The sequence below is a fragment of the Thalassophryne amazonica genome, chromosome 9 (assembly GCF_902500255.1).
Source record: "Thalassophryne amazonica chromosome 9, fThaAma1.1, whole genome shotgun sequence".
Lineage (NCBI taxonomy): Eukaryota > Metazoa > Chordata > Actinopteri > Batrachoidiformes > Batrachoididae > Thalassophryne > Thalassophryne amazonica.
In genome coordinates, this window is record NC_047111.1 from 75,140,309 (window position 1) to 75,158,401 (window position 18,093).

An 18,093-nucleotide genomic window follows, 5' to 3' on the forward strand; every position below is an offset into this window, starting at 1 on the left:
AGCTAGTGGACTGCTCGCTACGTGCTACTGACCCTGCTGCAAATTGTGCACAACTTCATGACTTAAAATGGCTTAAACTAATAACTTGGCTTAAACTTAAACTAATAACAGCTGATGTATGGGAGGGGAATCTGATTGTGACTCATGAACAGGAAAACTCGTCATGGAGATGGTCATGTACCAGGCTGTAAACATGTTTAAGGATGTAATAAAATCATTGGTGTTTATTTATTTGTCTGTCTGTCTAAAGTTTCACTTTATATAGGCTTTGAAGGATTACCGTTAGGAGGATTACATCAAAACTACGAAACAGATTTTGACTAAATTTCCACCACAGATACATATTAGGCCATGGAAGACTCCATTAAATGTTGAAGGTGATCTGGATCAAGTTTCACTTTATACAGGCTTTGAAGGATTACATCAAAACTACTCCGCAGATTCTCACCAAATTTGCACCACAGATACATATTAGGCCATGCAACACTCCATTACATTTTGGAGGTGATCCAGATCCAGATTGGCGGACGTCAGAGATCTCTGATTGCTCTTGTTTCTGCTGTAAAGGTGGTGATTTTAACATGGGGTTCTAGGGGGATTGACTCGTTTATGGAATCAGCCCCAAGCGGCCATTCAAGGAACTGCAGGTTTTGGCAGCTTTTTTTTTTTTTTTGGCTTCATTTTTCAGCACCGAAGGTTGTTGCTTGTTTATGAGGAATGTTTTCAGAAATAATAGATATGGGACAGCAGCTGTAAATAATCTAAAGTACACAACATGTGGTATTGGTCTTTTCCAAAAATATTTATATTGCATAAGTACCAGTACGTTTTTAAATGGTGTGTCCCACCTTAGACAATCTGAAGTCCAGCAGAACTCTTTGATTCATGTCCAGCAGATGAACTTTGAAGATGAGCTTGTTGTTGCGTTTGTCCAGTGTGCTTACAGTCACCTGCAGCACAGGAAAATGTGCATTAAGAAAAGGTGCGCTGTAGGTGCAGACAGCAAGAGGAAGCGTGCACACGTGAAGTTCCTTCTACCTCTTTGGTGCACGTGAGTTTGAACCCAAGCGCTAGCCCATCACAGGCGTCTTTCAGGGAAGACAGGGAAGCGTCGGCGTCCACGGTGGTGAAGAACCGCGTCATTCTCCGCACTAACCTTTGCCAGGGCGTCTGCACGCACATCACCAAAGGAGTTAAACAATACACGCACAAAAAGTAAAAGTCTGAATCAGACCACATTTTAAAAAAAGAAAACTTTTGTTCAACTGTCTGTAATATCATTTTTATTTTAATCTCACTTGTAGTAAGAGCTGCATAACTGACAATTTTTAACACTGCTGGTCAAAAAATGTACAGTCTGTAGAAAACAATGTTCATCCTTGTTATCAGCTTTTCTAAAGCTAAAATACTTTAAGTCAAATGTGATCAAAGAACACTGAACGCAATCAAACCCTGGAATATGAATAAAGACTGGGTGTTCGCTTTTTAGCAACCTGCTAAACTGTTCAATGCATTTATTATTGTTTGTATAGTGACTATCAACATGTAATATTGATGTTAACACAAATTTAAAAATGAAACTTTCAACAAATTTTGAGGGGAAAATATAAAATACATAAAAAATAAATATAAATATATATACATTTTATATATAATTAAAATTAAATAAAATAGATAATCTCTATAAAATATATTTTTTAAGGAATAGACTGGTGATGTTTCAGTTAAAATCATGTGTGCACCTGTCAGGAATACACAGAAATGCATTAAGTTTTTTGTGTCGTATTTTTCCTACAACAGCAGCTCAAAGAGTTGAACACAGCAGCGACTTTAAACAATTACAGCAATAAAATTAAAATACATGCACCTCTGCAGTTTAAAACTTATATGGGAGGGAAGATTAGTGCGACAAGCATAAAGTTAAGAGGTCAGTTTAAAGTGAGTGGGTTCGCAAAATGTCTATTAGTAATACAGATACACGAGAACCCGTAAATGTCATAGTTTTGGTCATGTTGCAGCTTTCAACATGCAATAATCAAAACATAAAACAAAGCCAGAGAGGTCTAGACTGACTGATGATTAAATACTGGCATCTAGTGGTGAGCCTGTAGCACTAATTACAGGGTGCTTGTGGTGGCTACTTTTGCTGTAGTAGGAGATCAGCAATCAGCAATTAGATCAGCAATCAAAAAGAATACATAAATAAACATATTCCTTAAAGCTACAGTTTATAGGATTTAGTGTCATCTATTGGCGAGGTTATAAACTTTGTTATGCTGTTACCAGTTATGATTTTATTTCCCTTCATTTCATTTCTTTGGTGACAGAGATTATGCTTCTCTGCCTTTTCTTATGATAAGCAATATGTATGATCCGGTGGGTGGGGGTTCGCAAACTTGTAACCCTGCACTAACAACCAGCAGACAGTTCTTTTATTTTTTCTTTCTCCATTCTTTTCACCACACAGCAATATGTAAAAGACATAGTACGTACAGCGCCAATTCCAATGAAGTTGGGATGTTGTGTAAAATGTAAATAAAAACAGAATACAATAATTTGCAAATCCTCTTCAACCTATATCCAACTGAATACACCACAAAGACAATATATTTAATGTTCAAACTGATAAACTTTGTTGTTTTTGTGCAAATATTTGCTCATTTTGAAATAGATGCCTGCAACACATTTCAAAAAAGTTGGGACAGGGCAACAAAAGACTGGGAAAGTTGATGAATGCTCAAAGAACACCTAATTGGAAACAGGTGAGTGTCATGATTGGGTATAAAAGGAGCATCCCCAAAAGGCTCAGCCGTTCACAAGCAAAGATGGGGCGAGGATCACCACTTTGAGAACAACTGTGTGAAAAAAACAGTCCAACAGTTTAAGAACAATGTTTCTCAATGTTCAATTGCAAGGAATTTATGGATTCCATCATCTACAGTCCATAATATAATCAGAAGATTCAGAGAATCTTGAGAACTTTCTACACATAAACGGCAAGGCCGAAAACCAACACTGAATACCTGTGACCTTCGATGCCTTAGGTGGCACTGCATTAAAAACTGACATCAAACATACCACCACTGTCCCACCTTTTTTGAAACCTGTTGCAGGCATCCATTTAAAAATGAGCAAATATGTGCTCAAAAACGATAAAGTTTATCAGTGTGAACATTAAATATCTTGTCTTTGTGGTGTATTCAATTGAATATAGGTTGAAGAGGATTTGCAAATCATTGTATTCTGTTTTTATTTACATTTTACACAATGTCACAACTTCATTGGACTTGGGGTTGTATGTATGTCCCTATTGGGCTACAGTACCAATATGGTGTCCTCTGTGAAACGGCCTGCTCTTATGGAGACACCAAGGGTTGAGTCATAGCAACTCACATAGATTTTTTGTTACAGATGAATACACCAATGAACAAATGGTTATGATCTCCTATATCCTACATGCTCTAACTTAAAATGAATTAAATAAAATTCATAGGAAGGTCCTTTTCTGCCACTATTTAAAGGGTTGAAACTTGTCTCATCACACTGTCTCTCAGGACATCCTAAAGTAAAATGTGTAATGAACCAGCATCAGTAGTCCACCTCAAACATTGTGTCCTCCTCGTGTCCAGTGTTGTCATTGGCAAACTACTCGAGAACGATCCCACTCGGTAAAGTACACAGACTTCATCCCCGTATTCTTTCAGGCTCCTTGCTCAAAGGCACTGTGTCTCTCCTGCCACCCTGAGACACTGCGCTGATGAGCTGGCCCCAGTCTTCACGGGGATCTTCAACACCTCCCTGGAGTCATGCCATGTTCCAGTCTGTTTCAAGTCATCATAGTTCCAGTCCCCAAGAAACCACGCATCACTGGACTTAATGACTACAGGCCTGTGGCTCTCACATCTGTAGTCATGAAGACCTTCGAACGCCTGGTTTTATCCCACCTGAAGTCCATCACCGACCCCCTCCTGGACCCCCTGCAGTTTGCCTACAGAGCCAACAGGTCTGTAGATGACGCCATAAACCTGGCCCTGCACTCCATCCTGCAGCACCTGGACTCCCCAGGAACCTACACTAGGATCCTGTTTGTGGACTTCAGCTCTGCATACAACACCATCCTTCCAGCTTTGCTCCAGGACAAGCTCTCTCTGCTCCACATGCCCGACTCCACCTGCAGGTGGATCATAGACTTCCTGACGGACCGGAGTCAGCATGTGAGGCTGGGAAAAAATGTCTCGAACACTCGGGTTCTCAGCACAGGATCTCCACAGGGCTGTGTCCTTTCCCCTCTGCTCTTCTCCCTCTACACTAACTGCTGCACCTCCAGCCACGACTCTGTAAAGCTCATCAAGTTTGCGGACGACACCACCCTCATCGGACTCATTTCGGATGGGGATGAGTCTGCCTACAGGAGGGAGGTGGACCGGCTGGTGACCTGGTGCAGCAACAACAACTTGGAGCTCAACGCCCAGAAAACAGTGGAGATGATCGTGGACTTCAGGAAAGCCACAGCCCCCCCGCCCTCCCTCGTCCTCACCAACAGCCCCATCACCACTGTGGTCTGTCACCGCTTCCTCGGCACCACCATCACCCAGGACCTCAAGTGGGAGTCAACCATCAGCTCCCTCATCAAGAAGGCCCAGCAGAGGATGTACTTCCTGCGGCAGCTGAAGAAGGCCAAGCTGCCTGTCCAGCTGATGGTGCAGTTCTACACGGCCATCATCGAGTCCATCCTCTGCTCCTCCATCACGGTGTGGTACGCCGGGGCCACAGCCAGGGACAGACACAGACTGCAGAGCATTGTGGCCTCTGCTGAGAAGGTGATCGGCTGCTAACACTCAAGCTTTTGCCAAAAGTCCAGACAGCGGCTCTATTTTCTACGTAAACTTAAGGAGTTTACTCTAAATAAGCACATTCTTTTAAATTTTTATCACTGTGCTGTTGAAAGTCTCCTTATAAACTGTATCTCTGTATGGTTTGGAAATCTTACAGGTAAAGAAAAAAAGTTTTAAACAGAGTGGTGCGTTCTGCTCGCAGGGTAATAGGCTGTGAGCTGCCAGCCTTGGAGGACATTTTTAAAGGCAGGCTTCTTTCGCGGGCATTACTGATCATTAATGACCCCACCCATCCTGCTAAGAATATATTTGAGCTTCTTCCTTCTGGGAGACGCTATCGTTCTATTAAATGCACCACGTCTCGCCATGTAAACTTGCTTCTTTCCACAAGCTGTGATGGCTTTGAACTGTGCACACTGACTGACAAGCACTTTACTATTTTTATTATCTCTTATTGCTCTTATTGCTTTTATTGTGGCAAGTGTTATCTATTTATTCATTTATTATTTATTATGTCTTTGTGTCCATGTTTTTAAAATGTATGTTTATGCACACTACGCTCTTGCAACGTTTTTTCCAATGTAGTTTTACTGCAAATGGCAAATAAACTGAACTGAACTGGCTGTAGCCTTCCATCTCTCCACGACCTACACGTCTCCAGGACTCTGGGCCGAGCAGGTCGGATCACAGCCGACCCTTCTCACCCTGCACACGGTCTGTTCAAACCACTCCCCTCGGGCAGGAGGCTACGGTCCATCTGGACCAGAACCTCCCGCCATAAGAACAGTTTCTTCCCCTCTGCCGTTAGACTCATGAACTCCTCATAACTCAGTCACTTTATCATCTTATCACAGGTCACTTTAGACAGTGTACTTTGGTTTGTAATTGCACTCCTCCCACTGCACTGTTTTTTCTGTTTCTCTGTTGCACACAGCCTTTCATATTTCTTTTTTTTTATCTTAGATTTTATCTTATTTTGACACATATGTTATATTTTATCTTAGCATTTTATCTCTTCTTAATGTTGCACCATTGTACCGAAGCAAATTCCTAGTCTGTGAATCCTGTTCACTGGCAATGGCAATAAACGTCTTCTGATTCTGAACATTTTCCCCATTTTATAATTAGCCCATTTTCCATTAACCTTTAATACATTTTAAAAACTCCCATGCATTTTCCAAATGTGCCTTAAAAAACTATTTTAAAAAAGGTTAAAGAATATTTTATTGATACAAGAAAACAGAAACTGGACACAGTTCACAGGGAACATCAATGTGGGACTGCAACAAAAACACAAAGTAGATTGACTGCAAACCACAGAGAGGAGTAAATGATGAGGAGGATGTGAATTACCTGACTGGCTCCCGGCGTGCCAGCTAGCTGACTACCCAACAGCATGTGCTCGGGTCTGGTGGGCTGGGAGAAGCAGACTTGGCCATCAGTTTGACCAATGAGCAGCATGGCCTCCCACGTGCAGCTGCCTTCAGTAGGATCCGGCTGAGAGCTGGAGAGCTCTATCTTCTCATCACTACAGTAACAAAAAGGCATCCACCATGTTACGAGGACAATAAGAATCAAACAAGTAACTTTAAATGACAGACACACGGCTCTCACCTCTTGCCTCGTGAAATCAGCCCAAAATCTGATCGGAACACTTTGTTCCCCGCAGAACCTCTGGAATCTGATGGATGCTTTACACCTGCTCAAACACACAAACAGAAATCAGTCTGGCGGTCCACAAACACAGACGTAGCTTCACTGTTTGGATTCTGGGACCTGCCTTGAATAAACCAGTGGTCTTTTTTTATATCTGAGATGGTGACGCGTCTCTCCGGACTGACCAGCAGTAACTTGGATAACAAACCTGAAGAAAAGTTGAAGCTGAATGAGTGGAATTCAAATGTACCTTTAAAAAAAAAAAAACATCTATCTGTTGTTACTTACTTAAAGGCATCGGTTGGATTTTCTTCCAAGGTGAAAGGTAGGTTTTCTTTTGGAGCCAATCCGAATACTCTTGACAACTCTCGGTGGGCTGATCCCACGGCAATTCTACAACGAATAAAGCCACAATAAGCATGACAAAAGGTAGTCCAAAACATACTTCCCCTCTCCTCCCAGGTCAATACTAAGTCAATTAAATATTAGTTTTTCTGCCTGCATTGTTAAATAAAGTAAGTCGTGTGGAGAAGCCAAACCTTTTTTCTAAACATCCAAATCAATATCTAGTCAACTGAGTATGTTGCCCAATGGAATACAGGGCACAACTTGTTCACAGCCAAACTCCAAGCATTTTTCAAGGAAACCTTTAATATTTCACATCAGTAAAATAACATGAACATTTAGCATAACTAGCAATACCTAAAAAAATAGCATAACAGCAAATGTTCACTTGCAAAATGTAAAATGAAAAACTGGACACATTTAGTGAGAAATAATGAAGAAATCATCGTGTACTGGAAAGACTTTGCATCAATCCATCCATCCGTCCGTCTGTCTGAATCCAGCCTAAGTTGAGTCCTATTAATACCAGTGTCTTCAAATTCACAGGGAACATTCTTAGGACACAAACCTTGGACAAGTTCAAAGATGGCTAATCTTGACCTATTTTAAGAGGTTAAAAAAAAAAAAAAAAAATCACATTCTTTCATTCATTACATCCTTTTTCTATGTTGTCGCAACGTAACATTTACACGGTGTAACCTCAGAATAATGAACTCGCAGGACATTGAAGGTAACTGACCTTGGCCTACTTTCTGGGCCAAAAGGTCACATTTTATGTTGGCGTTTGTCCACCAGAGCAGTATACTGGCACGACTGCATGAGTTGGCTAAGTGAAACTGTATGTTGCGTTTCCTATTTTTATGCTCATACAGTCGAGGATACTTTAGCACTGCGCTCTATATTTACACTTCAAAAAAGGGGTACAATGTAACTGACCCCCTCCCCGTAGTACAATTTGTACTACCTTGAAAAAGTTGAAAATAATGAACAGCCCCTTCAAGAGGGAAGTTCAAAATTAGTGTTTATTAAATCCCTTGAATTAAAGCTGAAAGTCAGCACTACCAGCACATCTGGTTTGTTTCATATTACCTCTTTTCTGGCGGTGTACAGACACAAAACAACAAAAAAAACACTGTCCAAATACTTATGGACCTCACAGTATAGACTACACAGTAAGCAAGAGCTTACCCGCACCCTGTAAACTAACAATCACCATCCTACCTCCGGCCAGCATGGCGGTGAGGACGATCCCACAGGCCCAGACGTCGGCAGGCTGGGCGCTGTATTCTGTGTGGCTGAGAAGCTCCGGTGCAACATAAGGAAGCGTTCCACAGAGACGATTCAGAAGACGCTCTCGTCCTTTGAAACGAAACATGGTCGCCAGGCCAAAATCTGACAGCTTCAGGTTATCTGAGGAGTTTAAACAAAAACCTGAGGTGATTGTTACCAAGAATAAACACACCAAATAAGTGATATAGAAAGTCTTCTCTCACCTTTGTCATCCAGCAGGATGTTCTCAGGTTTGATGTCTCTGTGGGTGATTCCAATACTGTGGAGGTACTCCTAAAACACAACTGCAGAATTAAGTACACATAGGAAGCACAGCAGGAGGTCTTTCTTGCACACGGACATGTCTGACATACCACAGATGCTATGAGCTGCTGGAAAAATCTGTGAGCATCTTTCTCCATCATTCCCACATCAGGTTCTGAAATGTAAAAAAATAAATGTATTAAAATGGACTCGGGGTGCAGCTTTCCATAAAATTGTTCATTTTGTGATAAAAGCATGGAATTTGGCACACATATTCAAAATTAAATAATGTTTATTTTCAGCCATCCTGTAGCTGACCTCTAATGAACTACAGTTCATTTTGACCCCTGTGTAATAAAGAATTACACAGGGGTCAAAATTTAAAAATCCTCCAATCATGTTGAAAACTAGACCACATTATTTGACAAAGGTCAGTTTCAGTTTGTACAGGGGTCAAAAGTTAAAGTTACTCCAATTTTGGTAAAAAAAAAAAAAACTGATGCAAATGATTGTTTGAGTTAATAGCATTTTTAAAAGGAATAGTTTGCACCATCTATCATGCTTAGGTATCATGTTACAGGGTAACATATGTCATACGTCATAGAATTCAATAAACGTTGACCTTGTTTGACCTTTACTTTGAAGACCAAGCATTCAACACAGTCAAAACTATTCCCTTTATTAAGCCTTTTATTTCAACCAATAATTTGCATCACTTTTTACTAAAATTGGAGCAACTTTAAGTTTTGACCCCTGTACAAACTGAAACCGACCTTTGTGACCTTTTTTTTTTGCCATTTTTATCCCATAACTCCAGAACATTTAGTCATAGATAGTCCAAACTATACCTTTTTGGAATCGTTACGCTCAGACAAATAATCTGGTATAGTTTGACCCCTGTGTAATTCTTTATTGACCCCTGTAGCTAATTAGAGGTCAGCTCCAGGATGGCTCTATATCTGAAAATAAACATTAGTTAATTTAGGATATGTGTGCCAATTTTCATGCTTTTATCACAAAATGAACAATTGTTTTGCTATGCCACCCCACTACACCCGTCAGAGGCGTTCTTTAAACACAACCAGAACATAGAAAAGTTTCTCAGAAATATCAAGACACCAATGCTTCAGATGTATCACAGCATCTTATAAAATATTAAAATTACATTATTTCTTTTTAAATTAATCACATAAAATAAAGCAAATGGTCATGACAACAATACAATCACACAGCATGTGGAGCAGGTGGCTGAGTGGAATAGGAGCTGGCATGCCAATATGTAGACCTGGGTTTGAATCCTACTCATGCCACCTGTCTGTGTCCTTGGACAGGACACAATCTACACAGTCTCATTTCACTCAGCTGTAAACAGGTACTGGCTTTGCTGAGAAAGTAACGGTGTCGGAGTGGCATAACGTCCAGAGGGAGTCGTATACTCTTATCCATTTGACACTTTGGAATCTGGAGGTAAGCACCAACAGGCCTCAGGGCTTATCGCGGACTTACTTCTACACATCATCAGAAGCTACTGTACATTTCCATGCAAGATTCAAGAAAATGTTAAAATACAAATTAGTTATTCTTCCTCCAACTTGGGTTGCTGCAAATTCAACAAATCACAGTCAAGAAGAAAAGTGCAAATAATTTACAGCAACAAACTACACCTGACTGTAAACCTGCAAGTAAAAGTGGTTACATCATAATAATTATCAGCAAGTTACTGGCTTGTATTTTGTGATTGCAGGCAGGATTACATAAAAAGTTCTGAAACTTAAATTTACACAGCTGTAAAAATATTGGATAAAATTCAGAAGAACCCAATAGATTTTGGTGCCCAGAGATAAACAGGCCTAGATGTTCATTATAACTTTAATATCAACCACAAAATATTTTTTAAATCACTTCTTGTTGACTCAGTTGGCACCAAGCAGCCGTCTTGGAACTAGGGTGAACCAAAGAAATCCAACAAAACAAAGACAGGTAGGTAAAAAAAAAACAAGTGAAAAGGTATTCTTTTTCAAACATGGAATTTGTCATATTTGTTATTTTCAGTATTGTTTTTACTGTATCCTTTTGTAATCATTTCACATGTAAATAATTCTTGTTTTCATGTGTTTGAAATAAAGGTTTCATTCATTCATAAAAATACAACACCACTGAAATTTGGTGATAAAAATCTGAGGACATTGTAAGTCTCACTGTACAAAAATGCAACTTTAATCCAAAACCAGAAGGTGACACAAATCTGGATGGTTGGGAAACGTTGTTATGATTATTGTTTTATTAATTTTTTTTGAGTTCTGAAAAATTAAGAACTGCTACATACAATATCTAATATTCACAAATAGAAGAATATGTGGCCAATTTTCATCTTCAAAAAGACCATTGGTTTCTGTATTAAAACTGTGGTATCTCGTGTCTTTAAGATGGTCCTGCAATTTACAGGATGAAAAAAATGTCTTTAATAAAGTTTTTATAATCATTTCATTATTGAGCAATCATCAGCCATATGTGTCAACACACAGCACTTCTGCAAAGAAATCAAATGCTTTTTAAAATTATTTGTAACACCAAAATTGCTTCACTTTTTTAGTGAAACAGAGGGAGAACAAGCCAGTTTTTGATAGAACCAGATAAAGAAAAATTTCAAATGTTAGATTTATATCAAAATTTTAGGGTGCCTAGAACTTTAACACAGAGCAGTATACATGGCCTAATTCCATAATATTTATTTTTTCCCCCTCATTATTCTACAAAACCTTAGTGTCTTGTGTCTTGTGAGCTGCTCATGAAATCTTACTTTGTGCATTAACACCCAACAAATAAAACAAATCCACCTCAAACAGGTTATATTTCTTTTTATATTGTGAATGTTCAGCAAAATTATTAGCGTTCTCACCATGATTTTGCAATAATTTGCAATACTTCATACTGAACACTAATCTAACTCCATAATGGAATTAGAACATGTATCAGAGAGTTCTACACTGAATACCTAACGCGGCGGCATCAGTGATTCCTGCAACATGCTGGACTTTGGTCTAGTTAATCTAATGTAATCTTTGTTAAACACTACTGACAGCAGACAAAACAGTCTCACCGATTCGGTCGAACAGCTCTCCTCCGGTACAGTACTCCAGGAAAAGGTACATAGTCAACTCTTCCTTCCGGTGCCCAAAGAACCGGACAATGTTGGCGTGGTTGAGCATCTGCGGGACAGTTGTACGAGTATGTTACGATGTGGACACAAAAAGCTGTGAGGTAAAACCTTCTAACAGCTCTGTTGGATAAACGCAGGCTGACTGACAGACCTTATGGATGCAGATCTCCTTCTTGACATTTTCAGCACATTCATTGGACTGAGACGTGTCGATCACCTTGACAGCTACAGCCTCCTCAGTGTGTTTGTTCACCAACAACCTCACTCTGAAATCAACACACAAAAACACCCCCAGTCAAAGACAAGACTACAGGACACACAAAGTACACTTTTATTCACATTTTGCAATACCAGGTTTTTTTCTAAACCAGGGGTGCTGCTTGAAATGCTGATTAAGCCCCAAGTGCCAGGCACTCACTACTAGGAGTGTTGAAAAAAAAAATTCTTATCCTTAACGATATAAAAAAAAAAAAAAAAAAAAAAAAAAAAAAAAAAAAAAGATTCTAAACATTGAAAAATCGATGTTTTAAAATAACATCATCTGTTTTGTTTGCTTCTCCTCACTGCCGGTGTCCCTGTTTGTTGGTGTCTGCAAGAGGAGTCCGTGAGCTCTGTGTGTGACAGCCTGCATCACCGTCTGGAACGTTTGGAAAATAGTAAATGGACTGCATTTATATAGCGATTTTCCATCTGCATCAGATGCTCAAAGCGCTTTACAATTATGCCTCACATACACACAGACACACACACACTGATGTCAGGGTGCTGCCAAGCAAGGTGCTCACCACACACTGGGAGCAGCTCGGGGAGTAAGGACCTTGCCCAAGCGTCCTTAGTGATTTTCTGGTCAGGCTGGGATTGGACCAAGGAACCTCTGGTTTGAACCCCAACACTTAACCACTAGACCATCACCTCCCCTCAAAATAAATGGAATTTGTTTGCTTATGCTTTTCTTCCATACAAGGAACATAAAAGCCAAAATGTACAGATCCATGTGTGTGTTAAATCACTGTCTTTGTATCAGATCAGAGTGCACTGCATGCGTGTTTAGACAAACAATGTCACCAATTTATGATAAAGTCAACGTTTTATATGAATTGGTGTAAGATTTTACAATAGGGATGTTCACCGTGTAGCAGTACTGCCTATGTTCATTTTTACCTGAGGCCAAAATATGGCCATTGGGTATTGCAAAGACTTTGCATCCGCCTGTCTGTCTGTGCTCAGCATAAGTCCATTTCTATTACTGTCAGAGTCTTCAAATTCACAGGGAACATTCTTGGGACAAGTTCAAAAATGGTTAACCTTGACCTACTCTAGAGGTCAAAAGGTCACATTCTTTCTGCACTCTTTCACTGATTACATGCTCATACGACTGAGGCTATTTTAGCATCGCATTATATTTCATTTGCACAGAGTCATTTATAACATGCCGTAATCTGCAAAAAAACTAAAAACTTAAACTTGATCAGATGCTAAAGGCTGTCTGGTGTGACGTCACGCAACTCAAAAGGAGGAGAAGAAAAAAAAATGCTGCAGAGTAAATACATCAAACGCTAACGACAAGAGGTGCAATCTGATTTAAAAGTGTGTAATGAAAAAAAGGTTTACATTCACACTGTCTCACGGTGCGAAAGTCAGACACTTTGCTCACAGAATAAAGCTACTGTAGATTTTTGAACACGGCAGCAAACGCTTTATCTAATATTAATGTCTTCTTAACATTTTAAACATTATTTACAACTAACATATAACATCAGCCTCCATCATAACGAGCCTCCAAGGAACACACCATTGTAGCAGCAATGACTGATTTATTTACTAGTAATTGATTATTCATTTAAACGGCAATATTTTTTAAATAACTGAATAATCAAGGAGGGGTGTTTTTAATGTCCAAAGTCTTCATTTTATTAAGCTTCTTTAATGTGAATATTTTCTGGTTCCTTTACTCCTCTTTGATATTAAATGGAATATCTTTGGATTGTGGACAAAATGAGACATTTGAGGATGTTATCTTGGGCTTTGGGAAACAATGACTGATGTATTTTTGCCATTTAGTGACATTTTATTGACCCAAGTAAGAAGTTAATTGAGAAATTAAACTGATCATTTAATTTAAAATGCAAATAATTGTTATGGTAGTAGTAGAGATTGCAGCAAAACAACAAGAACTAACATAAGGAAAACCCCCAACCCTCCATCCAATAAATAAATAAATACATTTTATGAAGAAAATAAAGTCATGTAATCTACAGTAAGTCTGTGTCTCTAGATTTGACTGAGATGCATTACTTTACAATTTGCCATCAAAGATTCCCAAAGTGCAATGACCAAGCAAATGCACACACACACAACTCTGGCTGAAGGACGACCAACTCTGGTCACATGTTCCACAACCTGTGGAAAAAATTATGGAGACAAAGGTCACCCAACTTTCTGACATCACAGCAAAGGAACAAATCATAGACATAACATAAAATTATTTTAGCTGAATAGCTGAACATTCTGATTTGGTAAAACATTCCTCAAAGAAATTGTTATTTGAATGAATTCCAAATTGTTTTCCAGAAACCAGCACAAATCTAAAACATACAAAGCAGCCTGCAGTTATAAATGAGTAATTACAGACCATAATGAGTTGTAGGACTGGGCTAATAAGAACCCTATGAGTTTATAAACTAGACCACTGTAAGTTTGGTGGTGCAGTGGCAATGCTCTGAAGTCACAACCTGGGGTTCAAAGCCCAGCCGTCTCAACGGCCCACAATAATGTCAGCAAGAATATAGTTAGCTTTTTGGTGTAAAAAACAAAATCTGGAGCAGATAAATAAATCATCAACTTGAATACAAACAGCAGCACCACATGTATTATGTACACTGCATTTTAGTTGGCAAAGTAACATGTATTTTGATGCATTTGAACCATTAATCTATCATAACAAAACACATTTTTAATATTTATTTACTGCAGAATTTATGCCCATGTAATTTTTGTCATCTACCAGATGCTGCCAAACAAGTGGCAGAAAATGAATTAATGAATAAGAACACTTCACAAAGCTTTGTCAGCCCATCACTGGTATGAAGATGGTTTAAAAAAGTTTGTATTATATTTAGTTTACTTGCATATGTGATCCTAGCTCTCATTTTGAGTTGATTCCAATCTAATTCCACGTGACCACCATGTAAACTAACAGATCACAAACATGAACTGTCAAGATGAAACAGTCAAATCTGGCAAGAATTGGGTCACTTCAGATGATAGTGTGAACACAGCCCAAGTCTTGTACAAATGTGGTCAAACTGCTCATGAAGCAGGAATTGTATGCAATACGTATAAAATCGTAGCTGCCTCCAACGCCTCTATAACTATTTGCGCACACCAGCGGCTGAAAGAGTGTACGCTGTGAGAACCCATTAGATCCCTCTTGTGGCAGGTATCGGCCAAATTCCAGGTGACACACACGAACATCGACACCATTCGTTTGGCACTTAGAAAATGTGCGGCCATTCATGCTGTTAGCATGAAAACAGTCAGCAGACAATCACTTTCGAGCTGGTGGTGAAATTTGTCGAAGTGCTCCCACGACTGTGGAGTTGCCAAGTATGCATGTGGCTTGCCAGAGTATCGGCTCCCCCACTACAACACGTGTGTGTGTTTCGCGCGCTCTTCCCACCCAACACATGGCGCGCGTGTGGTTCATGCACCCCCACGCAGGAGAGGCCCCTCTCATCCGATCAGAGTGACACCTCGGTCTGTGCGCTGAACAGACGAGGCGTGGCTGGCTGCCAACAGTTGTTGAGACATCTCTGGTCCTGGACGTCGCAGCTGCAGAACACGTACCGTGTTTTGACGGACACACGCGTGTGTGTGCTTGCTGTCCTCACGTGGAAATACATAAAAACATATATCGCTTTTTCGACGGGCTGGAGAAACAGACCGTGAGTTCATGTTGACACGCAGCAGGCGATGTGAATGGCACGTCTGTATGACAGGACACACGTGCGGGCCTGGCCTGACACGTGTGTCCTGTGAGCGGCGCAGGACTATAGGACAAGCCAACAGTGCAACAAATACACCACTTTCAGTCACATATCAGCAGAAATACGCCATAACAAAAGCCGATTTGTCAGTTATCACGGCTTTTTCTCTTTTTTTAAAAATTTTACCTGCTTGTTGATTTTAGCCATTTCATGCTCCTGTTATAAGACAGTGATTGTAGCGCAGTGGTAAAGTTTCTGTCTGGTAATCAGAGCATTTGAAAATTGCAGGTTTGAATCCCGTGAGTGGTATTTATTTTTAATTTAACCAGGGTTATTTAACTGCAGGGTTCTGTATTGCATCCCCTTTTACTTATTATTTATATCAACCCAGTGATATTCACTAATTATACAGCTGGTTTTTACTTTTTTGTTCTCCACATCAGCAGCACAATGTGGTGCAACACGTCCCAGCTGCTCGCACTGTGTTCCTGCTCGCATGACATTGTCGCATGCATGACACCGTCGCAGCAGGTTCATTCATGCCTGCCTGTTGGCTCGATGTTTTTGTGGTTCGCTCATACGAGCTATTCCGCCATGATTCGCCCTGATTTGTACTTATTCGTACTATGTGTGAAGGAGATCTAAAGGAGAGTTTTTAAAAATTGTCTAATTCGAGCTTTTTTTGCTTAAATGATAAAATAATTATCATCATTAATTATTAAACTGTTGGTAAACCAAAACAACTAGTTGTGATTTGCTTTACTGCTGACTAAAGTAGTAATTAGACAATAACAGCATTTATTGATAGCGGTGTCATTTTTAAATGATGCCTAGTTTTAATGGTTTACAAATAACCTACGACCCTTAAACGCCACACTGGGCACGTTGGTGAAGCAGTTGACAAATTGAACATTTGTCAAATAAAATATCCACAAGAAAGCAGAAAGTGTGCGCATGTGTGTTGTGACACATGATGATGATGATGATGTGACTGTGATAAATGAAGAAAGATTCCTACTCTCCATAAGCTCCTTCGCCCAGAGTCTGAACCAGATCCCAGTCCTGGACGAAAGGCACCGCCATGCTGCAGACACAAACACGCTCACAATCATTTCACCGCCTCAGTATTAAAGATAATACAAAACGCACTTTCTTGCCAATGTGCAACACACAGAACGCGCATGTTAAAGCGTCCTCGTTGCTGGGTTTACTTACTTTAAGCCGCACAGCTCGCTTCAGCCGGCGGCAGATTCCGACACTGTTAGCAACGATTAAATATACTTTATGGCGTGTTTTGTTGACAGCGGAGAATTTTGCCCAAATTTTGGCGCGACGTAATAGAATCGTGTTCGTCACTTCCTTTCCTTTGTGTTGCCAGATCTTGTAATAAAAAGCAGCCGTGTCTGTTATGGTTAAATAAAATCCATCGTACAGATTTCCAGAAGCAGAAGTATTGTTAGAATTTCCAAACTTTTCATGGATTTAAGAAAAGAAAATTTAGCGTTTAAGAACACTGAAACCTCTGCTTTGTTTGCATACTGCACATGGCAGAGAACAGAAATAAGGAATTTGGCATTTTGCAGGAAATATTAAATTCAAGCAACCACTGATAGTAAATTAAACCCACATTTTCTCCGCAAATTCCAAGAAATCTGTGATGCCTTAAGCATTAATTTTTACAACTCAAAGTTGAAATACTGTAACAAAAATGCAAAATATTAACAATTTGTTTTTTTTAAACAAAGGAAATCTTTACTAATTACAGGTTTAGTCATATATATATATATATATATATATATATATATATATATATATATATATATATATATATATATATATACTCAACAAAAATATAAATGCAACACTTTTGGTTTTGTTCCCATTTTGTATGAGATGAACTCAAAGATCTAAAACTTTTTCCACATACACAATATCACCATTTCCCTCAAATATTGTTCACAAACCAGTCTAAATCTGTGATAGTGAGCACTTCTCCTTTGTTGAGATAATCCATCCCACCTCACAGGTGTGCCATATCAAGATGCTGATTAGACACCATGATTAGTGCACAGGTGTGCCTTAGACTGCCCACAATAAAAGGCCACTCTGAAAGGTGCAGTTTTATCACACAGTACAATGCCACAGATGTCGCAAGATTTGAGGGAGCGTGCAATTGGCATGCTGACAGCAGGAATGTCAACCAGAGCTGTTGCTCGTGTATTGAATGTTCATTTCTCTACCAGAAGCCGTCTCCAAAGGTGTTTCAGAGAATTTGGCAGTACATCCAACCAGCCTCTCAACCGCAGACCACGTGTAACCACACCAGCCCAGGACCTCCACATCCAGCATGTTCACCTCCAAGATCGTCTGAGACCAGCCACTCGGACAGCTGCTGAAACAATCGGTTTGCATAACCAAAGAATTTCTGCACAAACTGTCAGAAACCGTCTCAGGGAAGCTCATCTGCATGCTCGTCGTCCTCATCGGGGTCTCGACCTGACTCCAGTTCGTCGTCATAACCGACTTGAGTGGGCAAATGCTCACATTCGCTGGCGTTTGGCACGTTGGAGAGGTGTTC

General features: G+C 39.8%; 1 protein-coding gene across 1 annotated transcript in view; it reads right to left on the reverse strand.

Annotated features, from left to right (window-relative positions):
- Positions 1-16,855, reverse strand: part of chek1 (checkpoint kinase 1) — a 26,609-nt gene extending 9,754 nt beyond the window's left edge. The window contains exons 1-13 of the mRNA XM_034178406.1: positions 16,731-16,855; positions 16,534-16,599; positions 11,681-11,795; positions 11,470-11,578; positions 8,480-8,544; positions 8,330-8,399; positions 8,058-8,246; positions 6,780-6,884; positions 6,616-6,699; positions 6,450-6,534; positions 6,189-6,363; positions 1,039-1,170; positions 849-950 (exon numbers count right to left, since the gene is read on the reverse strand). Of these exons, the coding sequence (XP_034034297.1) occupies positions 849-950; positions 1,039-1,170; positions 6,189-6,363; positions 6,450-6,534; positions 6,616-6,699; positions 6,780-6,884; positions 8,058-8,246; positions 8,330-8,399; positions 8,480-8,544; positions 11,470-11,578; positions 11,681-11,795; positions 16,534-16,598 (1,296 nt within the window). The 5' untranslated portion in view covers position 16,599; positions 16,731-16,855. The remainder of the gene's footprint in view (positions 1-848; positions 951-1,038; positions 1,171-6,188; positions 6,364-6,449; positions 6,535-6,615; positions 6,700-6,779; positions 6,885-8,057; positions 8,247-8,329; positions 8,400-8,479; positions 8,545-11,469; positions 11,579-11,680; positions 11,796-16,533; positions 16,600-16,730) is intronic.
- Between the last annotated feature and the right edge of the window lie 1,238 nt (positions 16,856-18,093).